Source organism: Hemiscyllium ocellatum, chromosome 2, assembly GCF_020745735.1.
Source record: "Hemiscyllium ocellatum isolate sHemOce1 chromosome 2, sHemOce1.pat.X.cur, whole genome shotgun sequence".
In the NCBI taxonomy this organism is placed as follows: Eukaryota; Metazoa; Chordata; class Chondrichthyes; order Orectolobiformes; family Hemiscylliidae; genus Hemiscyllium; species Hemiscyllium ocellatum.
Genome location: NC_083402.1, coordinates 36,355 through 61,356, shown reverse-complemented (window position 1 = coordinate 61,356; position 25,002 = coordinate 36,355). Strand labels below are relative to the sequence as shown.

The window sequence follows — 25,002 nt, the reverse complement described above, 5'->3', positions numbered from 1 at the left end:
GGGGTGACCTCATAGAGGTTTATAAAATCATGAGGAACATGGATAGGATAAATAGACAGTTCTTTTCCCTGGGGTGGGAGAGTCCAGAACTAGAGGCATAAGTTTAGGGTGAGAGGAGAAAGATATAAAAATTTTAGTGCAGAGGGTGGTACGTGTATGGAATGAGCTGCCAGGGGAAGTGGTGGAGGTTGGTACAATTGCAACATTTAAAAGGCATCTGGATGGGTATATGAATAAGAAGGATTTGGAGGGATATGGGCCGGGTGCTGTCAGGTGGGACTAGATTGGGTTGGGATATCTGGTCGGTATGGACGAGAAGGGTCTGTTTCCGTGCTTTATATCTCTATGACTCTTTACAGAACTTTATTAGGCCACGCTTGGAATATTTCAAACAATTCTGGTCACTCACTACTAGAAGGATGTGGATGTTTTGGGCAGGTTTACCAGCATGTTGCCTGGTATGGGCGATTTTAGCAATGAAGGAATGTTGGATTGACTGGGTTTGTTTTCACTGGAATATAGAAAGTTGAGGGGTGACCTAATGGAAGTTTATAAGATTGTGAATGGCATGGATAAGGTGGAAAGTATGAGATTTTTTCCAAGAGTGGAGAGGTCAGGTACTAGAGGACACATGTTCAAGGTGTAGAGGGGAGTTTTAAAGAGATATGCAAGGCAAGTATTACGCACAAAGGGCGGGAGTGCCTGGAACACGCTGCCAGAGGAGATGGTGGAAGCAGACACAATAGCAGCATTCAAGAAACACCTGGAAGAATACATGAATAAGAAGGGAATAGAGAGATACGAGTCTTATAAGTGAAGACAGTTTTAGTATGGAAAGGCAAAATGTGGCGGCGAAAGCTTGCAGGGCCGAAGGGCCTGTTCCTGTGCTGCATTGTTTTTTGAATTAATTATTGATAACTTAGGAATAAAACAATTTAAATAAACTGTGTACTATCCATTTATGTAATGAGCATAAAACCAGTGGCATCCAACTTTAATGAACAAATCAAGGGCTTATCGTCAAGACTGTCCAGAAGATTGGCAAAAAGGAATTCCATTTGCACTTTTTGCAATTTGGAATGCACCTCGTGAATCAACTAAATTCAGTTCATTTGAGTTAGTTTTTTCAACGTGAGACGAGAGGACCATTGAAATTAATTAAGGAAAAATCGGTAAGTTAGAGTTCACAGAGCAACAATTACATGCCAACCTTTGGCTAAACATTAAATAGTGAATTGGCTAGACAGCATTTGAAAATAACAGTGTGTGCTCAAACAAGAAACAGATAAATCAGAAATTTGTTCAAGGAGATAAAGTGTTAGTATTAGTACTCGTGTCTAGATTAGAGTGGAAAAGCACAGCAGTTCAGACAGCATCCGAAGAGCAGTAAATTCGACGTTTCGGGCAAAAGCCCTTCATCAGGAATACAGGCAGAGTGCCTGAAGGGTGGAGAGATAACCGTATTCGTACTCGTGGCAGGTGAACCTTTAAAAGCAAGGGTTAGTTGGCCATTTCAAATCGAAAGGAAATTGATGTAAATTATTTGATAAGAATGCACAACAGAAGGAAAATTTAGAGTATGTCATATGAATATGCTCAGGGGATATTTTGATTGGAAAGGAAAGAAAAATGAGAATGTCATCCTTGTTACAACTTGGAATGATGAACTAAATCCAGATGAATAGGAATTTGATACTCCTCAAAATAAACTGGATAATGAGCAAGTTCTCAAAAATAGAGCTGAATTATTGAGTTACCTTACAGAGAAAAATCAAAATGACCTGAAAGAGTTATTGCAATAACATGGGGAGATATGTGGGAATAAGCTGGGACGTGCTAACATGATTACGCAAGGATATTGAGATGCTGTTCCAATTAAGCCCAGGTTCAGAAAGAGATTGAAAACGTGCTCAAAGACCATCAAACTGAGTTGCAGTGAATGGAACTCACCCATAGTGATGGTGCCAAAACCAAATGGAACCCAACATTAATATGTTGATTATCGCAAAGTTAATGCAGTTATGCAATCTGATTCATATCCTATTCCATGGATGCAAGACTATACCGAGAGGGTGAGGCAAGCAACTGAAACATAAAAACTGGACTTACTCAAAGAATACAGGAAGGTGCCTTTATCTGAGAGAGTGAAGAAAACTTTGGCTTTTGTGACATCAAATGGACTTTACCGATTTAATGTTATGCCATTCGGTATGGAAAATACACCAGTGACATTTCAAAGGCTGACTAATTCTGCATTTTCCAATTGTGTGGTGTACATAGACGATCTGGTGAGTTTTAGTTACACAGAGAGACCTAGGGGGTGTAGTTGGATAGTTGGAAAATGGAGTCATAGGTAGACAGGATGGTGATGAAGGCGTTTGACATGCATGCCATCATTGGTCAGTGCATTGAGTACAGGTGTTGGAAGGTCATGTTGCAGCTGTGCAGGACATTGGTGAATCCACTTTTAGAATACTGTGCTCAATTCTGGTCTCCCTGCTATAGGAAAGATGTTGTTAAACTTGAAAGGGTTCAGAAAAGATTTACAAGGATATTGCCAGGATTGGACAGTTTGAGCTATGGAGAGAGCCTCAATAGGTTGGAGCTATTTTCCCAGGAACATCAAAGGCTGAGCTGTGCCCTTATAGAGGTTTATAAAATCATGAAGGGTATGGATAGGCTAAATAGCCACTTTTTGCACAGAGTAGGGGAGCACAAAACTAGAGGGCATACATTTAAGGTGAGAGGGGAAAGATCTAAAAGGAGCATGAGGGGCAGCTTTTTTCACACACAGGGTGATGTGTGTATGGAGCATGGTCCCATAGGAAGTAGTGGAGATTGGTACAATTACAACATTTAAAAGTTATCTATAAGGGTTTAGAGAGATATGGACCAAATACTTGTAAATTGGACTAAATTAATTTAGGATATCTGGTCAGCATGGACGAATTGAACTGAAAGGTGTGTTTCCATGCTGTATGACTATATAGGCCATGATCATATTGAATGACAAAGCAAGCATGAAGGGCCAAATGGCCTCCCCAGCTCTAATTTTCCATCTTTCTTAGTCGTCCATCGAGCTCTAGATTGATTTGTTGTGCTTTTGCCTTTTGAGGCAATATACTTTGACTGTTCCTGAGCCATTCAGTTCCTATTCATCCTGCCAACTTTTGGTTCCAGTCTGTCCAGCCCAGCTCTGTGCTTGCCCCATTGAAGTCTGCTGTCTGCATGTTAATTACTTTTCCGAAGGTTGCAATCACTATGCTTGGTCAAATCTGTAGGCAATCAACTATGGGAAAAGAGTTATCAAGTATTCTGAAGAAAGATTAATGGACCCTATCCTTTCTCTCTCCAAATGTTGCCAGACCTGCTGAATGTTTCCAGCAATTTCCTTTTTCCAGCATCTGTGTTTCTTTGGTTTATTTGTTTGACTGAGAAGGATGTAAAGGAATAGATTTGCGATGATATGGAAGATATTACAATGGTGTGTTTTAATTACCCATATGTCGAGTGGCGTACTCGTAGTATAAGGAGCAGGTGTGCCTAGGTTGTACTCAGAAGAATTTCCTCGTGTAATATGAGTAAACAGTAAGAAAGGAGGCGCTGCTAGACCTGTTTCTTGGGAATGAGGGGTGAGTCAAGATGATCAGGAAACAACAAGATTATATTTAGGGCACAATGATCGTTGTATCATAATGTTTGGGATGCCAGTGACAAATGACAATGAACAATCTCTTCCAATATATCTACAAAACCCAGATTCTGTGCTAGTACTTCACTTGTGAGTGCCTTCTTTGTTTGAGCAAGCAACTGCATTTCCAACTTGCCAGTTCAATTAACTTGTCATTTGGAAGGTAGCTGAAGACAGTCAGGGACAGTTCTGCCACGTGCAGGAAATCTCCTACAATTTCCATTGCCATTACTTGTATGTAGTACACACCCTGATGTTTTCTTTACATTTATCACTTGCTAGTGCCACACCCAAATCCTTCTTGTCTGTTTCAAAATTACTATGGCTGCGAGCTTGATACTCTTGTTAAAACCCACTTGGGAAAGTATGTTGATTCTGACCACGACAACTTGGACACCCGCAAAAGTTCATGATTGGGTGGCATGGTGACTCAGTGGTTAGCACAGCTGCCTCACAGCACCGGAGTCCCAGGTTCGATTCCAGCCTCAGGTGACTGTGTAGAGTTTGCACATTCTCCCTGTGTCTGCGTGGTTTTCCTCCAGGTACTCCGATTTCCTCCCACAGTCCAAAGATGTGCGGGTCAGGTGAATTGCCCATAGTGTTAGGTGCATTAGTCAGAGGGAAATGGGTCTGGGTGGGTTACTCTTCGCAGGGTCGGTGTGGGCTGGTTGGGCCAAAGGGCCTGTTTCCATACTGTAGGGAATCTAATCTAATTTAATCAAAGGCCACAAAACCACTTATATATCTGTTTGATGGAATCAGGTTAACAAAAAACACTGACCAGGCTCCGCTCTTCAACAGGAACTTCTATTTATTACAAATAAAGTTCTAGCGACAGGTCAAAAAAACCATGACGATAGAACATATAACTGTTTGGAACTCTAATTCCCTTTTAGGAAGTGAGAGTGACTGCCTGAGACATCAAGGCTGCATTTCATTTGACGGAGGATGGCATCAGGAAGCCTAGCAAAAGTACAGTCAGTGGGAAATCAGGTTGGAGTCATGCCTGGCACATAGGGAGATAGTTACGGTTATTGGATGTCAGTCATCTCACTTCCAGGGCACCTTGCAGGAGTTCCTCAAGTTAGAGACCTAGGACCAACCACCTTCAGCTGCTTCATCAATAACTTCCCTCCATCATAAGATGGATATTGTTCAGGCTGGAGAAAGGTTTATAGTGGAGATTCCTAGGAGTTGGTATTGGGACCGTAGTTTTTCCTGATTTAAATTAATGGCCTGAATCTTGGTATGCAGGGAACAGTTTCAAAATTTGTCAATGATACAAACTTGGAAGAATTGGAAACTTTGAGGAGGACAGTGTGGGACATTGACCATTTGGTGGGTGGGCAGATAGGTGGCAAATGAGATTCAATGCAGAAAAGTGAGGTAACACACTTGGGTACGAAAACATTGAAAGACAATAAAAAGGGTAGAATTTGAAAGAGGGCACAAGAGCAGATGGAAGTGGATGTATATGTGCATAGATCTTTGAAGATGGCAAGACAGGTAGAGCAGTGAATGAAACAATCAGTATTCTCAGCTCTATTGGTAGGGGCATAGATATGTTGTAAAAGATACTTTTTCAACCTCAGCTGGAGTATTGTGCAGTGTTGATGCTACATTATGAGAAGGTTGTGAATGCATTGGAGACGCTGCAGAAACAATGATTTCCAATAATGATCCCAGGAATGAAAAACGTAGTTATGAGAGTAGAGAATAATGCTAAAGGAGACTGGATAGGAGTTTTAAAAACCATACATGGCTAGATAGAAGATATAAGAGGAATATGTTGTTGCTTGTAAAAAGGAACAAGAACTGAGGGTATAGACTTCAAGAGATTTGCAAAACAAGCAAGAGTGATGTGAGAAAGACTTCTTCACTGGATGTAGGTTAGCTTGCTGAGCTGGGAGGTTTGTTTTTGACGTTTCATCACCATGACTAGGAACCATCAGTGAGAGCCTCTAGTGAAGTGCTGGTGGGAGAACACACCTTCTAGCACAAGCCAAACACAGACATGCAGGAGAATTCCTAGAAGCCTGGCATTCTAACTGGAACTCCATCAATAAACATATTAACTTAGACTCCATTTACTTTCTCTTGAAAAAAAGAACCGGAAATGACATCACCCACTTTAAGTAATCTTTAAATAGAGAGGTCAGACTTAACACCAGCACTTTACCAGAGGCTCTCACTGATGGTGTTCTCTTGTCACGGCGACGAAATGTCTGAAAACAAACCTTCCAACTCAGTGAGCTAACTTACATCCATATCATCAACCTGATCTACAAATCTTCTCAAGAATCGTTAACCTTTCTTCAGTGCCTCTGGGTCAAAAATCCTAGAACTTGCACCTTTACACCATTGTGGGTCAACCTACAGCATATGGATCACAGTAGTTCAAAAAGGCAGCTCACTATCACCTGAAGGGCAACTAGGGATAGACCATAAATGCTGGCCAACCAGAGACAACGACATATTCTGAGTGATTTTTAAAAAGCTACCCTACATCCATAGAAATACATAGAAAATTTGCTGTTTTGGGTGGAGAGATTAGAAAAAAAAACTGCAATGAAACAGTCCAATACGAGCAGTCCATAGGGTTTGATATAATGTTTGTTTTGCTTCTGAAAACCCTCTGCTCTTTGATCCCTCTTTTTCCAGCTTCAGAGACATAAAAAAGTAGGACTCTGAGTTGGATGCTATTGGGGGAAATAACTGTACAGGGGAAAGCAGTGGGAGCCAACTTCATGGCACCATGAGTGGTTCTGCTGCACAAAAAGGAAAGAAGGGTGGATAGTGACAAGCTTTTTCCCCAGGGTGAAGGATTCAATAACGAGAAGTCACACTTTCAAGATGAGAGGTGGAAAGTTTAAGAAGGATACATGCGGCAAGTACTTCACACAGAGGGTGGTGGGCACCTGGAGCATGTTGCCAGCAGAGGTGGTAGAGGCAGGCACGGTAGATTCATTTAAGATGCATCTGGACGGATGCATGAGCAGGTGGGGAGCAGAGGGATACAGATGCTTAGGAATTGGGCAACAGGTTTAGACAGTAGATTTGGATCGGCTCAGGCTTGGAGGGCCGAAGGACATGTTCCTGGGCTGTAAATTTTCTTTGTTCTCTTTGTTCTTTGAAGATTAACAGCAGGGTTATAGTAGTAGGGGATTCAATTGTAAGGGGAACAGAAAGGCTCCCAATGATGTTACCTAGTCATGGTGACAAAACATCAAAAGCAAACCTTCCAGCTCAGCGCTTTAACTTACATCCATTAAAGAAAAATCTTTCTCACACCACCCTTGCTTGTTTTGCAAATCTCTTGAAATCTGTGCCTTCACTTCTTGTTCCTTTCAGGTTTCGGAGTGGCATGTTGCCTCCCTGATACCAGGTCAGAAGTCACACAAAATCAAGGTGTAGCCCAACAGGTTTATTTGAAATCACAAGCTTTCAGAATGTTGCTCCTTCTTTAGGTGAATTTAAATAAAAAATTAGAAAGCTAGGAAGTAGATTAAAGAGCAGGACCCAAAAAGCTGTAATCTCTGGATACCAGTGCTACATACTAGTGGGTATAGAAGTAGAAGGTTAGTCCAGATGACAAGTTAAAGGTAGGATTCTTGGCAGTGTTGAGGAACAGAGGGATCTTGGGGTGCATGTCCATAGATTCCCCCAAAGTTGCCAACCAAATTGATAGGGTTGTTACAAAGCATATGGTGTGTTGGCTTTCATTAGCAAAGGGATTGAGTTTAAGAGCCATGAGGTTATGCTGCTGCTCTATAGAATATTGTATTCAGTTCTGGTTGCATTATTACAGGAAAGATGTGGAAGCTTTAGAGAGAGTGCAGAGGAGGTTTACCAGGATGCTGCCTGGACTGGAGGGCATGTCTTATGAAGAAAGGTTGAGGAAGCGAGGGCTTTTCTCATTGAAGCGAAGAAGGATGAAAGATGACTTGGTAGAGGTGTACAAGATATTGAGAGGCAAAGGTAGAGTGGGTAGCCAGAGACCTTTTCCCAAGGTGAAAGTGTCTATCACGAGGGGAAATAATTTTAAGGTGATTGAAGAAAGATGTAGGGAAATGTCAGAGGTAGATTCTTTGCACAGAGTGGTGGGTGTGTGGAATGCACTGTCAGTAATGAAGCAGGGTCAGAGAGATATGGGGCATTTAAGCGACTCCTAGATAGGCACATGGACGAGAGTAAAATGAAGGCTGTACAAGTTAGATTGATCTCAGAGTAGAATAAAAGGTCGGCACAACATCAAGGGCCGAGGGTCTGTCCTGTTTTGTACCATCTATGAAAAGAGATTGGGCAGGCTGGCAATGTTTTCATTGGAAGAGAGGAAACTGAGGGAGGGGAACTTATTGTGATGTATAAAATTTTACGGTGCACAGATAAATCGTTTCCCTTAATGGAGCATAAATTGAAGGGCAAAGGCAGGATATTTATAAGGATTGTGAGGAAATTTTTTTACCCAGTGGGTGTTGGGAATCTGGAACTCACTGCTGATAAGGGTGGGAAAGGCAGAATTGCTAATAACATTTAACAAGTATTTAGATGTACGTTGTCATGCCAAAGCATATGGGAATTTGGACTAAGTGCTATAAGATGTGATTAGAATAGTTAGATGGTTATTTTTGACTGGTGCAGATTCATTGGGTCAAAGACTCTTTTTCTGTGCTGTACACCTCTGAATAGGTCATTGAGCTGTTGGAACTTAGTCCACCCTTTGTTATGATCCTGACTGGTCACACAATGAATAGCCTGTTCCTGCTTTTCCTCCAAATCCTTTGATCCCTTTAGCCCCAAGTGTTATATCCAACTCCTTGTGAAATCATATTATGTTTGGGCCTTGATTGCTTTCTGTGGTAGCAAATTTCACTCTCTGCTTTACCCCAAATACTTAGAAGGTGACTCCTGCTTCTGGACTCCCCCGTCATCAGAAACATCCCTCTTGCATCTTCATTGTCAATTCCTGTTAGAATTTTATAGGTGCCTGTAGTACTCCTCGATCTTCTGCACTCTAACAGCTCGGGAACAGGCCCTTCAGCCCACGATACTGTGTCGAACATGATGCAAATTAATCTACTCCCATCTGCCTGCCCATTGCCTGTATCCCTCCATTCCTTGCACATTCATGTGCTTATCTAAAGTACCCCTATTGTACCCATTTCCTCCACCATCCCTGCAGTGTGTTCCAGGTACATACCACTCTGTGTAAAAAAAAAACTTGCCTCTCGCATCTCCTTTGAACTTTTCCGCTCTGACCTTAAATGCATGCCCCCTAATATTAGACATTTCAATGCTAGGAATAAGATTCTGACTGTCAATACTCTCATGATTTTATGAATTTCTGTCTGAGGTCTCCTGTCAGCCATCACCACTCCAGTGAAAACTGCCCTAGTTTGTCCTGCCCCTCCTTATAGCTCATACGCTGTAATCCTGGAAAACCTCTTCTGCATCCTGTCCAAAGTCTCCACATCCTTCCTATAATGTTGCAACCAGAATTGTACACAAAACCGAAAATGCAGCCTAACCAAATCTTTGTAAAGCTGCAATGTATTTCCTGACTGTAGTCCTCAATGCCCTGACCAATAAAGGCAAGGGTGCCATATGCTTTCTTTACCACTCTATCGACTTGTGTGGCCACTTTTAGGAAATTATGGATTAGGACTGCAAGATTCCTTTGTACACCAGTGCTGTTAAAGATCATGCCATTAACTGAATAGTTTCCCTCATCATTTGATCTCCCAAAGTGCAACACCTCTCACTTGTCCGTATGCCATTTCTCTACCCATTTCTGCAACTGATCTACATCCCACTGTATCCTTTGACAACCTTCTTCTAGATGATCCACAGTTCCCCTGATCTTTGTCTTTTGCAAACTTTCATCTAGAAGAACAGGATAGCAGATATATGGGGACACCACTACATTGCAAGTTCACCATCAGGTCATTCACCGTTCTGACTTGGAAATATATTTGTTTCTTCAGTTTTGTTGGGTCAAAAACCTGGAATTCCCTTCCTTAGAGTGTTGTGGGTCAACCCACAGCATGTGAATTGCAGTGGTTCAAGAAGGCAGAGGACACAACATATTACAAGCAATTAGGCGCAGGCAGTAAATGTTGGCCCAGCAACTGATGCCACGTGCCACGTATAAATAAAACCAAAAAAAAGGAGACCGAAACTGCTGCTAGTACTCCATTTGTGATATCACCAAGGTTCTGCATAACTCCTGATGAAGGGCTTATACCGGAAACATTGATTCTTCTGCTCCTCAGATATTGCCTGACCTGCTGTGCTTTCCCAGCACCACACTCTCGATTCCTCTGTATAATTGCTGCAAGACAGCTCTGTTCCTGTACACAAATCATCTCACTATGAAAGCCAACATACCAGCTGCCTGCCTACAGTGCCTGTGATACAGTTAAAGTTAGCTTATCTTCATTGACTGATGTATGAGGACACCCTAGTTTCCTACATTCTTCTTCTCAATTTATAGCTATCCAGATAATAATCTGCCTTCCTGTTTTGTTCCCTGATTTATTCACATCATATTGCATCTGCTGTGCAATTGCCCACTGACCATGAACTGAATTCCTTGAACTGAAATATCTCTGCATCCTCCTAACAGTTCACTCTCCCACCCAGCTTCGTGTCATCTGCAACTTTGACAATACACATCAAATGCACGTTTTGTCAATACAAATTCACTGTAACCGTGATTGACGAATTGGAGATGCTGTTTCTACTGTGCAAACTTTTGAAATGTGTGTGGTCCACAATGCGATTACATCACCAACATGTTAAGTGCTGTTTTGAAAGTGCAATTTTTGTAGATTGCAGGATCGCCCAAGAACACAACCATTGCATCATAGAAGAACTGACTGTATTACACTTAGTTTTCCCATCTAAATTATTAATATATATGATGAATAGCTGGGGTCTGAGCACTGATCCCTATGTTATCCCTTTAGTCACAGCCTGCCATTCAGAAAAAGACCCATTTATCTCAACTCGTTTCCTTTGTGTCAGCCAGTTTTCTATCCATTTTAATATGCTACCTCTCCACTCCACCACCCACACACACACCCCAGCCCCCGCCTCGTGTGCTTTAATTTTACACAGAATTCTATACAGAGCGTTCCGTTTGGGACCAAAAAAGGATAGATCAAGCTACTATCCAGATGCTATTAGATTAAGCACAGTGGATGTTCAAAGGGATTTGGGGTTCAGGTGCACAGATATTTTAAAATGCTACAAACAGATGAAGAAAATAATCAAGGCTGCTCATGAAATTCTGATCTTTATATCTAGAGGACTGCAGTGTAAGGATGTAGAAATTATGCTGCAGTTATACAAAACCCTGGGTAGACCCTGCTTGGAGTATAAGAACAGATCTGAGCACCACACTTTAGGAGGCCTCGGAGGGAGTACAACATATGTTTACAAGAATGATGCCAGGACTTCAAGGGTTACGATATGAAAAGAGATTGTACAAATTAAGCCTTCTTTACTTGAATTTAGAAGGTTAAAGGATGATTTGACCAAAGTATTCAAGATATTAACAGGAAAAGATGGGATAGATAAAGATAAACTATTTCCACTGTTTGGAGAATATAAACTTTGCAGTCTAAAAATAGGTGCTACACCATAACCCTCATCTACTCTGCTCGTTGCATACTCAAAGAATTCCAGTAGATTTGCCTCGCATGATTTCATTTTCATAAATCAATGCTGCCTCTGCCAATCCCTCCACTGTTTTCTAAGTGCTCAGCTGTTAATTCCTTTGTCATGGATTCTAGCATTTTCCAACAACCAACATCAGCCTTGACCAGGTCTATAATTCCTGGTTTTCTCTCTGCCTCCCTTTTAAAATAGAGGAATAACATTAGCTACCCTCCAATCTGTAGGAACTGTTCCAGAATCTATAGAATCTTGGAAGATGACCACTAATGCATCCACTATTTAGAACACAGAACAGTACAGCCTAATACAGGCCCTTCGGCCCATGATGTTGTGCCGAGCATTTATCTTTATCTAAGATCAACCTAACCTACAAACCCCTTCATTTACTGTCGTCCATGTGCTTGCCCAGCAGTTGCTTAAATGTCCCTAATGTCTTGAGCCACTTTCTGGGATGTAGATTATTAGGCCTGTCCGCTATTAATTCCAGAAATTTCCCAAATTCCATTTTGCAACTAATGCTGATTTCCATCCGTTCCTCATTCTCACTAAACCCAGTGTTTCCCAATATAACTAGTTAGCTTAATCTCTGTAGTGGGGAAGATGCTTGAGTCTATTATCAAGGAAGAAAAACCAAGGCATCTCGATAGAAATTGTCCCATTGGGCAGACGCAACATGGGTTCATGGAAGTGTTATGGACTAGACCAGACCACTTAAAACATTCTTAAGCAGGCAACCCAGACCATAACTTTGCAATTTGTTTCGATAATGTACAGTGAAAATTACCTGAATTATGTTCGCAAAGTTGACTACCAGGTTACAAAATTACACAATGGGAAAACGAAGAACAGAATAAAGAACACCTACAGAACTCAGTCTATCCAAACTAGACTTTAGTATGCTGATTTGAATATACACAGCAGTCCCAATAAGCAAACCCCCTTTAAAATGCAGTACAAAAAAGGCTCAGATCCTTACAGGTTGAAGTTAGAAGGGCAGAAGAGAGAATTTCCACACAGCCTACTGTTGAACTCCCAACCAGCTCCTGGATTGGACTAAACTACCCAGCTAGAGAGCTGACCACTTCCCTTTCATTCTACAGGTCACTTCTAAAACATGACCACTTTGGCCTCAAACAAAAGACATCTCAAAATCCATTTCATCTCTGTCCCAAACCAGTTAGCTAGTCAACCATTTCTTTGTTTTCCATTATAAATGTCCATGTTTCTGACTGTAAGGAACCAACATGTACCTTCACTACTCTTTCTCTCTTCACACAACCACAGTTAGTTTGTAATGTTCCTTTGCAAGGTTACTCTTGGACTCATTCTCCATTTCTTATGCCTTTGTCCTCCTTTGCTCAATTCTAAATTGCTCCCACTCCTCAGGTCTGTTGTTTTTACTGGCCAATTTGTGTGCCTCTTCCTAAGATCTAACATCTTTCACTTACCTTGTAAACAATGGTTCAATCACCTTTCCTGCTTTACTTTTGTACCAGACAGGAATGAGCACATACAGAAATTGCTGGAGAAATTCAGCGGGTCTGGCAGCATATGAGGACAAAGTTTAAAAAAAATCTCACAACACCAGGTTATAGGTCAACAAGTTTATTTGGAAGCAGGCAGTTGAAGGAGCAGTGCTGCAAAAACTAGTGCTTCCAAATAAACTAGTTGGACTATAACCTGGTGATATGAGGTGTTTAACTTTGTCAACCCTAGTCCAACACCAGCTCCTCCACATCATTGCATATGAGGAGAGAAAGCAGAGTTATGTTTCAATTCCACGTGACTCTTATTGAGAACTGAAATAAACTATTGTTGCCAGTCACCCATGCACTCTTTGAATGCTTGCATAGACAACCCGTGCCTTATGTCATCAAAGTTTCTTCTATTTAGTTTCTGGATCCTAAGTCTCAAAATCAATGACATCATTTTCCATCTTGATGAGGAGTTAGATAAATTATGGTTGCTCAATCCCAAGGGTGCCCACTCAACTGGATTTCTAACTGCTCCCTTATCATTCCACAGTACCCAGTCTCTAGTTGGTTTCACAATGTATTGGTCTAGAAAGCCATACAGGAATTCCTCGATTGTATTGAGGGAGAGGCTGAACAGGCTGGGGCTGTTTTTCCTGGAGCATAGGAGACTGAGGGGTGACCTTATAGAGGTTTACAAAATTATGAGGGGCATAGATAGGGTAAATAAGCAAAGTCTTTTCCCTGGGGTCGGGGAGTCCAGAGCTAGAGCGCATAGGTTTAGGGTGAGAGGGGAAAGATATAAAAGAGACCTAAGGGGCAATGTTTTCACATAGAGGGTGGTACGGGTATGGAATGAGCTGCCAAAGTATGTGGTAGAGGCTGGTACAATTGCAACATTTAAGAGGCATTTGTATTGGTATATGAATAGGAAGGGTTTGGAGGGATATGGGCCGGGTGCTGGCAGGTGGGACTAGATTGGGTTGGGATATCTGGTCAGCATGGAAGGGTTGGACCAAAGGGTCTGTTTCTGTGCTGTACATCTCAACTAGCCATTTAGATACAGAGCTGGTTCAAAGCTTGAAGACAGAAGGTGATGGTGGAGGGTTGCTTTTCAGACTGGAGGCCTGCGACCAGTGGAATGCCACAAGGATCAGTGCTGGGTTCTCTCACTTTTTGTCATTTAAATAAATGATTGGGATGTTAAGGTAGGAGGTATAGTTTATAAAATCATGAGGGGCATGGATAGGATAAATAGACAGTCATTTCTGAATGAATTGAATTTATTGTCACATGTACTGAGGCACAGTGAAAAGCTTTGTTTTGTGAGCAATACAGGCAGATCACAGAGTTAAGTAGCATAGATAATAAATAATAGGTAAACAGCAGCAAAAACAAAAACACTGGTACAGGCGAATGTTAAGAGCTTGAGTCCATTCAGTATTCTAACAACAATAGGGTAGAAACTGTTGCGAAACCGGCTGGTACATGTGTTCAGGTTTCTGTACCTTCTCCCCATGGTAGAGGTTGTAGAAAAACATTGCCAGGGTGGGATGGATCTTTGAGAATGCTGGCGGCCTTTCCTTGACAGCGGGCCTGGTAGATGGATTCTGTAGATGGGAGGTTGGCCTTTGCGATTGTCCGAGCCGAGTTCCCCACTCTCTATAACCGTCTCTGATCCTGAATGGTATAGCTGCCATACCAAGTAGTGATGCATCCAGACAGAATGCTCTCGATGGTGCACCTATAAAAATTGGCAAGGATATTCACCGTCATGCCACACTTCCTCAACTGCCTGAGGGAGAAGAGACTTTGTTGGGTCTTTGTAACCAGTGCATCTACATGATAACCACACCCAGGAGCTTGACACTCTCCGCTCGTTCCACGTCTGTGCTGTTAATATATAGGGGAGCATGAGTAACATCTCGCCGAAAGTCAATAATGAGTTCCTTGGTTTTGTCGGCATTAAGAGCTGGGGTGGGAGAGTCCAGAACTAGAGGGCATAGGTTTAGGGTGGTAGGGGAAAGATATAAGAGGGACCAAAGTGGCAATTATTTTATGCTGAGGATGATGCATATACGGAATAAGCTACCAGAGAAAGTGGTGGAGGCTGGTACAATTAGAGCGTTTAAAAGGCATCTGGATGGATGAATGAATAAGAAAGTTTAGAGGGATATTGCTGAAAATGTGTTGCTGGAAAAGCGCAGCAGGTCAGGCAGCATCCAAGGAACAGGAGATTCGACATTTTGGGCATAAGCCCTTCTTCTTATGCCCGAAACGTTGAATCTCCTGTTCCTTGGATGCTGCCTGACCTGCTGCGCTTTTCCAGCAACACATTTTCAGCTCTGATCTCCAGCATCTGCAGACCTCACTTTCTCCTCCTTAGAGGGATATTGGCCAAGTGCTGGCAAATGGGACAAATTAGGTTAGGATAGCTAGTTGGCATGGGTGAGTAGGACCGAAGGCTCTGTTTCCTTGCTGTTCATCTCTTTGACTCTTCCCAATATCACTCTTACAGTTTTGGAGTTATTATACAACTTCCACTAATGCTTTTCACTTCTTTGCAAGAGGCACTGGGTGATTAGTACATTAATTGCAAAGTCTTGGTTATTGGTTTAAGGCAACAGCTTTCAGCAAATGGAGGGAGAAAACAACTGGCTTCTTCAAGCTTCAGAAGCTTTTACTGCAGAGATTAAACAACGCTGCTCGTCCAGTAGTCTGGAAACGTCTCACTCTCTGTTGTAAGGGCAAACCGAGCAGCTGTCAGGCTGATGACTTATGACATCCACAACCGCATTTGTGCAAGCCAATTAGTAGCCCGTAGCTGGCTGAATCATACTCTGTACTGCTAGCCTGTTGCTGAGCCATCTTACCACACCTCCCGTAACCTTTGCAAAGCGATAGTATAAACATAATTCACAATGAATTCCAGGAGTCTCTCTTCAAAAATGCAGCAACTGCTTCTCAGTCTTTTGTTTGAAAGACCGTCCTTTTCTAATTTAGTCTACAATCAAAAAATTTTAAAAAGTAAAATGATGCACTCTTGACATGGTCTCTTCAAGAAGAGAAAACCTCTGAGTGCAGCAGGTGCTAAACTGGAGAGGTACCAATACCTTTGCAGGGAGTTTTGCTGGTGCCATCTGGAGGGTTTAAGCTGGTGTGGTCGGGGGGTGGGAAACAAAGCAGTAGGTCAGCATATAAAGTGATTGAGGCAAAGATAGAAGTTAAGTCAAGTCAGTCTAATAGGAAGAACAGGCAGGATCAGGTTAATAAACATCGCAGGACAGGCAGTCTGAAGTCTATTAATTTCAGTGCAAGGAGTATAGCAGGTCAGGCAAATGAGCTTAGAGCCTGGATTAGTAAGTGGAACTATGATGTTGTAGCCTTTATAGAAACTTGATTGAGAGAAGAGCAGGACTGGCAGCTCCACAACCCAGAGTTTGGATGTTTTAGTTGTAATAAGAGAGGGATATAAAAGGCTGGGACAGTTTCATTGCTCGTTAAAGAGAAGACTTGGAAGCATCATCCAGCAAGGCAATATGGGTCGAAATCAGGAATAGGAAAAGTATAGTCACTAGGATGATGTTATAACTATAGGCCTTCCATTAGCCAGTGGGAAATAGAGGAACAGCTATGTAAGCAGATCATGGAAAAATGGCCTAATCAAAGTCTTATCAAGCTACAATATGGCATCCTGACTCTTGTACTCAATTCACTGACCAATAAAGGCAGGCATGCCATACACCTTCTTTGTCATGATATCTACTTGTATGGCTACTTTCAGGGACTTATGTAATTGAGTCCCAAGATCCCTCTGTACATCAATGGTGTTCAGGGTCCTCCCATTAACTGTACAATTTTCCTTAACATTTGAGGAAATGTTAAGGAAGCACCTCACACTTACCTGGATTAAACTCCACCTGCCATTTCTGTACCCATTTCTACAAATGATCTATATCTAGCTGTATAGTTTGACAACCTTCTACGCGATCCACTACTCCACAGATCTTTGTATCGTCTGCAAACTTACCAACCCATCCATTTACATTTACATCTAAGTCGTTTATATATATATTACAAACAGCAGAGGTCCCGGTACAGATGTGAATGAAAATATTGGTGGTCTGATTCGTAAATTTGTAGATGATGCAAAAATTAGTGGAGTTGTGGTTAGTGAGGAAGGTTGTCAAAGGATACAACAGGATGTAGATTAGTTAGGAAGTTGGGCAGAGAAATTGCAGGTGGAGGTTAACTCGGACAAGTGAGGTGATGCATTTTAGGAGATCAAGTGCAAGAGGAAAGTAGGCAACAAAGGGCATGACGCTTAGGGGCATTTATATACAGAGGGATATTGGGGTGTAAGTCTGTATCTCTGTGAAAATAGCAACACAAGTTGATAAGGTGGTAAAGAAAACATATGGCATGCTTGTCCTCATTGGTCAAGGCATGGCGTATAAAAATTGCAAAGTTATGTTGCAGCTGTATAAAACTATAGTTCAGCCACGTTTTGAATATCGTATGCAGTTCTGTAGGAAGGATGTAGAGGCTTTGAGAGGATACAAAAGAGGCTTAGCAGGGTTGAAATGTATTAGCTATAAGGAGAGGTTGGACAAATTTGGATTGTTTTTGCAAGAGAATTGGAAACTGTGAGGCAACCTGACAGAAGTGTATAAAATTATGAAAGGTATGAATTGTCGGAATATTTTCCTCAGGATGGAACTGTCAGATACTAGGGAGCTTAGTTTTAAGGCGAGAGGGATAACGTTTAAAGGAGATGTCCGAGGCAAGGTTTTGATGCAAGGTGTGATAGATACCTGGAACATGCTGCTGGGGAGGTGGTGGAAGCAGGCACAACAGTAAAGATGTCTTGTGGTTTAATGTCAGTAGAGTCATAGAGATGTACAGCACAGAAACAGACTCTTCAGTCCAACTCATCCATGCTGACCAGATATCCTAAATTAATGTAGTTCCATTTGCCAGCACCTGGACCATATCCCTCTAAACCCTTCCTATTCATATACCCATCCAGATGCCTTTGAAATGTTCTAATTGTACCGGCCTGCACCACTTCATCTGGCAGCTCATTCCATACACACACTATGTGAAAAAGTTGCCCTTTAGGTCCCTTTTAAATCTTTCCCTTCTACTCTAAACTTATGCCCTCTAATCTGCACCAAATAAATGCAAACATTGCATTTGCTTCCTAACTACTGACTCAATCTGGAAGTTTACCTTCAGAGAAATCTGGATTGGGACTCCCAAGTCCCTTTGCACTTCATATTTCTGAATTTTCTCCCCATTTAGGAAATATACGTCTATTCTTCCAACCAAAGTGTATGGCCTCTTACTTTCCCACATGGTATTCCATCTGCCACTTCTTTGCCCACTCTCCTAACCTGTCCAAATTCTTCCACAGCCTCCCCACCTCAATACTACGTGCCCCTCCACCTGTCTTTATATCACCTGAAAACTTAGCCAGAATGCCCTCAGTTCCTTCATCTAGATCCTTAATGTATAAAGTGAAAATCTTACCAATGATTGAAGTCAGGCTAATCGGCCTATGATCTCACTTCTTTTGCCTTGCTCCCTTCTTAGACAGGTGGGTAACATTAGCGATTTTTCAGCCCTCTGGAACCCTCCCTGAATCTAGCGATTCCTGAAAGATCACCACTAATGCCTCCACTATTTCTTCAGCTTTCTCCTTCAGAATGCTGTGGTGTAATCCATCTGGTCCAGGTGATTTATCCACCTTCAGACCTTTCAGTTTGTTCCAGCACCTTTTCCTTGCTGATGGCCACCATTCTCACCTCTACCCTGATTCTCTTGAATTTTTGGGATGTTACTTATGTTTTCCATCGTGAAGACTGTCGCAAAGTACTTGTTCAGTTCCTCCGCAGGTTCCTTGTTTCCTATTACTACTACAAGTATACCGTTTTGGATACTTGTGGGGGGGATGACTTACCAGGGGTAAGCAACGAGGTTCAGGCCTCTGGCACGGAGCCTGGCCCCGTTGCTCAGAAGGGTAGGGTGGAGAAAGGTAGAGCGATTGTTCTTGGGGACTCGATAGTGAGGGGTACAGACAGACGGTTTTGTGGGGGCGACAGGGACTCACGTTTGGTATGTTGCCTCCCAGGTGCAAGGGTACGTGATGTCGCTGATCGTGTTTTCCGGGTCCTTAAGGGGGAGGGGGAGCAGCCCCAGATCGTGGTCCACGTTGGCACCAACGATATAGGTAGGAAGAAGGGTGAGGATGTAAGGCAGGCTTTCAGGGAGCTAGGTTGGAAGCTCAGAGTTAGAACAAACAGAGTTGTAGTCTCTGGTTTGTTACCCGTGCCACGTGATAGAGAGTCGAGGAACAGGGAGAGAGAGCAGTTAAATGCGTGGCTACAGGGATGGTGCAGGAGGGAGGGATTCCGGTTTCTGGATAACTGGGGTCCTTTCTGGGGAAGGTGGGACCTCTATAAAAAGGATGGTCTACACTTGAACCTGAGGGGCACCAGTATCCTTGGGGGGAGGTTTGCTAGTGCTCTTTGGGAGGGTTTAAACTAACTCCGCGGGGGCATGGGAACCAGGACTGTAGCTTTAGGGTACAGGACCTTGAGTGTAGGGAGGTTAGGAATAATGCAGTGATCTCTAAGGAGGGTGCCTGTAACCAGAAAGGTGGATTGAAGTGTGTATACTTCAATGCCAGAAGTATAAGGAATAAGGTAGGTGAACTTGCAGCGTGGGTTGGTACCTGGGACTTCGATGTTGTGGCCATTACAGAGACGTGGGTAGAACAGGGACAAGAATGGCTGTTGCACGTTCCAGGGTTCAAATGTTTTAGTAGGATCAGACATGGGGGTAAAAAAGGGGGAGGCGTGGCATTACTTGTCAAAGACAGTATCACAGCAGTGGAATGGACGATGGAAGAGGACTTGCCATCTGAGGTAGTTTGGGCTGAGGTTAGAAATAGGAAAGGTGAGGTCACCCTGTTAGGTGTTTTCTACAGGCCTCCTAATAGTCCTAGAGAAGTAGAGGATAATATTGCGAGGATGATTCAGGAAAAGAGTGAAGGTAGCAGGGTGGTTGTTATGGGGGACTTTAACTTCCCAGATATTGACTGGGAGAGCTATAGCTCGAGTTCATTAGATGGGTCGGTGTTTGTCCAATGTGTGCAGGAGGGTTTCCTGACACAATATGTCGACAGGCCAACAAGAGGGGAGGCTATATTGGATTTGGTTCTAGGTAATGAACCAGGCCAGGTGTTAGACTTGGAGGTAGGTGAGCACTTCGGGGACAGTGACCACAATTCGGTGACTTTTACTTTAGTGATGGAGAGGGATAATCGTGTGCCGCAGGGCAAGAGCTATAGCTGGGGGCAGGGAAATTATGATGCAGTGAGGCATGACTTAGGATGTGTGGATTGGAAAAACAGGCTTCAAGGGAAGAACACTAATGAGATGTGGGGAGTGTTCAAGGAGCAGCTACTGCGTGTCCTCGATAGGTATGTACCAGTCAGGCATGGTGTAAAGGGCCTTGTGAGGCAGCCGTGGTTTAGTAAGGAATTGGAGTCCCTTGTGAAAGGGAAGAAGGCGGCATATGTAAAGATGAGGCGTGAAGGTTCAGTAGGGGCGATTGAGTGTTATAAGGTAGCCAGGAAGGAGCTAAAGAGGGAGCTAAGAGAAGCGAGAAGGGGACATGAAAAGTCTTTAGCTGGTAGGATTAGGGAAAACCCAAAGGCTTTCTATAGATATGTCAAGAATAAAAGGATGACTAGGGTAGGTATCGGTCCAGTCAAGGATAGTAGTGGGAAGTTGTGTGTGGAGGCGGAGGAGATTGGAGAGACATTAAATCAGTACTTTTCATTAGTATTCACTCAGGAACAGGACACTGTTGCTGATGTGAATATGGAATCACAAATAATTAGAATGGATGCCCTGGAAATATGCAGGGAAGAGGTTTTGGGAATATTGGAAAGGATGAATATAGATAAGTCTCCTGGGCCTGATGGCATTTACCCCAGGATCCTATGGGAAGCTAGGGAGGAGATAGCAGAGCCATTGGCCTGGATTTTTATGTCGTCGTTGTCAACAGGAATAGTACCAGAGGACTGGAGGATAGCGAATGTGGTCCCATTGTTCAAGAAAGGGAGTAGGGATAGCCCTAGCAACTATAGGCCAGTGAGTCTGACTTCAGTGGTGGGCAAAGTCTTAGAGAGAATGGTAAGGGATAAGATTTATGAACATCTGGGTAGGAATAACGTGATCAGGGATAGCCAGCATGGTTTTGTGAAGGGCAGGTCGTGCCTCACAAACCTTATTGAGTTCTTTGAGAAGGTGACCAAGGAAGTGGATGAGGGTAAAGCAGTAGATGTTGTGTATATGGATTTTAGTAAGGCGTTCGATAAGGTTCCCCATGGTAGGCTAATGCTAAAACTTCGGAGGTATGGCATTGAGGATACATTAGAGGTTTGGATTAGGAATTGGCTGGCTGGAAGGAGACAGAGGGTAGTAGTTGATGGATTATGTTCATCTTGGAGCGCAGTTACTAGCGGTGTACCACAAGGATCTGTTTTGGGACCATTGCTTTTTGTTATCTTTATAAATGATCTAGAGGAAGGACTTGAAAGCTGGGTAAGCAAGTTTGCGGATGACACAAAAGTCGGTGGAGTTGTGGATAGTGAGGAAGGAAGTGGTAGGTTACAGCGGGATATAGATAAGTTGCAGAGCTGGGCGGAAATGTGGCAAATGGAATTCAATGTAGCTAAGTGCGAAGTCGTTCACTTTGGTAGGAATAACAAGATGATGGATTACTGGGCTAATGGTAGGCTACTTGGTAGTGTGGATGAGCAGAGGGATCTTGGTGTCCATGTACACAGATCTCTGAAAGTTGCCACCCAGGTAAATAGTGCTGTGAGGAAGGCATATGGTGTACTGGGCTTTATTGGCAGAGGAATTGAGTTCCGGAGTCCTGAGGTCATGTTGCAGTTGTATAAGACTCTGGTGCGGCCTCATCTGGAGTATTGTGTGCAGTTTTGGTCGCCATACTATAGGAAGGATGTGGAAGCTTTAGAACGAGTGCAGAGGAGGTTTACCAGGATGTTGCCTGGAATGGTAGGAAAATCTTATGAGGAAAGGCTGAGGCACTTGGGGCTGTTCTCATTGGAGAAGAGAAGGTTTAGGGGAGATCTGATAGAAGTGTATAAGATGATTAGGGGTTTAGATAGGGTAGATACTAAGAACCTTTTACCGCTAATGGAGTCAGGTGTTACTAGGGGACATAGCTTTAAATTAAGGGGTGGTAGGTATAGGACAGATGTTAGGGGTAGATTCTTCACACAGCGGGTTGTGAGTTCATGGAATGCCCTGCCCGTATCAGTGGTGAACTCTCCTTCTTTATGGTCATTTAAGCGGGCACTGGATAGGCATTTGGAAGTTATTGGGCTAGTATAGGTTAGGTAGGATTCGGTCGGCGCAACATCGAGGGCCGAAGGGCCTGTACTGCGCTGTATCCTTCTATGTTCTATGTTCTATGTACTCCAGCATCATTTTCCAGTGGTCCAAGGTCCACTTTTGTCTCTCTTTTATCCTTTATATATCTAAAGAAACTCTTGCAATCTTCTGGCTAGCTTAGCCTCATATCTAATCTTCTTCCTCCTCCTCTCTTTTTTAGTTGTCCTCTGCTTGTCTTTGTAGGTTTCCCATTGCCCTGTGCTGCATGAAATACTTTCTCTTTTGCTTTTATGCCATCCCTAACTACTTTTGTCAGCTATGGTTGCCTTGTCCTCCCTTTAGTATGCTTCTTTTTCCTCGGGATGAATTTCTGCTGTATCTCCTGAATTACTCCCAGAAACTCCTGCCATTGCTGTTCCCCTGTCTCCTGCTAGGCTTCTCTCCCAGTCAGTTCCGGCCAGCTCCTCCCTCATACCTCTATCGTTAACTTTATTCAACTGTAATACCGTAACCTCTGATTCCACCTTCTCCCTGTCAAATTGCAGAGTAAATTCTATCATATTATGGTTACTGCTTCCTAAGGTTTTCTTTGGCTTAAGTTCCCTTATCAAGTCTGCCTCATTATACAACACTAAATCCTATTGCCTGTTCCCTCATGGGGTCCACCACAAGCTGTTCCAAAAAAGCCATCTCATAAACATTCCACAAATGCCTTTTCTTGCGATCCACTACTAACCTGATTTTCCCAATCCACCTGCACATTGAGGCCCCCATGATCACTGTAACCTTGCCTTTCGGACACATCTTTTCTGTTTCCTGGTGTATTTTGTGCCCTGAATATGATTTGGAGGCCTATACTTAACTCTCATTGTGGTTTTTTAATCTTTGCGGATTTTACGTCATCTGACTCTATGTCGTTTCTTGCTATTGATTTAATTTAATTTCTTAATAATAAGGCAACCCCACTCCCTCTGCCCACCTGCCTGTATTTTTGATCAGATGTACGTCCTTGGATATTTAGCTCCTAGTCCTGGTCCACTTGCAGCCACGTCTCCACATGATGCCCACCATATCATACCTGCCAATTTCAATCTTATTTTTTATACTGCATGCATTCAGATACAACATTTTCAGCCTGTATTAACCATCCCTTTTCTCATTTTGTCACCCCTTTATGCGATTTGTTTGAAGTTAGATTCCTACCGTTTTCCAAACACCGTGCCCTTTTTTACGTTCTGGAGATTTTAATAATCTGTTCTGAGTTCTCTTTTCCTTTCAGTTTTTTTCATATTTTTCCATACAGTTGGGTCCACCCCTGCATGCTAACCTACTGTTTTCCTCCCCCCTCCCCCGACCCCCTACTTTCTAGTTTAAATCCTATTGACCACCCTATTGGAGATTTTTTCCTTTTTCTGTGTAATAAACGTTGTTCTTTCATTAAGTGTGTTGGCAGCCTCTTGAGAATTAGTGACTGATCATCACAGGAACAAAATTGTAAAAATTAAAATTTAACAGTATTTCAAGTCAGATTTCACTCTGGGGTGCACTCTAGACCCCAGCTCAAGTACAGAAACACAGTTGAATTAAACAGACTACAAACCTCAAATAACATTCAGTTCACTCACCAGAGCTTTGTGTTTTTTAGAGGGGCTAAACTCTGTGTCGTGAAAACAAAGCGAAAAGCAAAGCAGAGTCAGACTGTTACGCAGGAATACGTCATCACACGTAAGTACAGAGCCCTTCCAGGTAATCAGCCATTCTCCCAGACTCCAGAAATTACAGACACAGACAGAATCCCTGTCATAAACCCTTGTTGATGGCAATTGATTTGGTCATATATTTTTGCCCAAAAAGCATCCTAATATAACTCAACCTTCACTGTAACACTGATATTTCCCACACCCCTCACTGTAACATTCTGATATAGTAACGTAGACATAGAAGCATATAAATTGGATACAAGAGCAGGCCATTTGGCCCTTTGAGCCTGTATCAAAGTTCAATCCTGGCTGTTTCAGTAACCCAACTCCCACATTCCCTCTATACCCTTTGATCCCTTTAGCTACAAGGGCCACGTCCAGTTCTAACAAACTGGCCCCAACAGCTTTCTGTTGGACAGAATTCCACAGGATCACAACTCTGAGTGAAGCAGCCTTCCTCATTTCAATCCTGATTGGCTCACCCTTATTCTTAAATGTGACCCCTAGTTCTGGACTTCCCAACATTGGGAACATTCTTCCCACATTTAATCCCATCGTGATTTTACATGTTTCTATGAGATTCCCTGTCCCCCAACATACTTCTAAATTCCAGTGAATACAAGCCCAGTCAATCCAGTCTTTCTTCATATGTCAGTCCTGCCAATCCGGGAATTAGTCTGGTGAACCTTCATTGGATTCCCTCAATAGTAAGAATGTTTTTCCTCAGACTAGGAGACCAAAATTGCATACAGTTTTCAAGTTGTGGCCTCATCAAGATCCTGTATAACTGAGGCAAGATATTCCTACTCTTGTACTCAAATATCACCTGTATCCTTCACTGTAGCATACTGATATACCCAACACCTCTCACTGTAACACTTGGATAGCACCCACACTCTCATTTTAAGAGTGACATGCATCACATTCCTCACTTTAACACACTGATATACCCAACGTCCCTCACTGTAAGACTCTGATATACTCAGATGATTTAGAACTTTAAGGCTGTTATAAACAATATAATA

General features: G+C 42.7%; 1 protein-coding gene across 2 annotated transcripts in view; it reads left to right on the top strand.

The window, feature by feature from the left end:
* The window catches only part of LOC132826318 (WD repeat-containing protein 70), a 209,799-nt gene that overhangs the window by 174,492 nt on the left and 10,305 nt on the right, over positions 1–25,002 (top strand). For both annotated transcript variants that reach the window (XM_060842153.1, XM_060842145.1), the window contains exon 15: positions 23,923–24,002. In XM_060842153.1, coding sequence (XP_060698136.1) covers positions 23,923–24,002 — 80 coding nt within the window. The remainder of the gene's footprint in view (positions 1–23,922; positions 24,003–25,002) is intronic.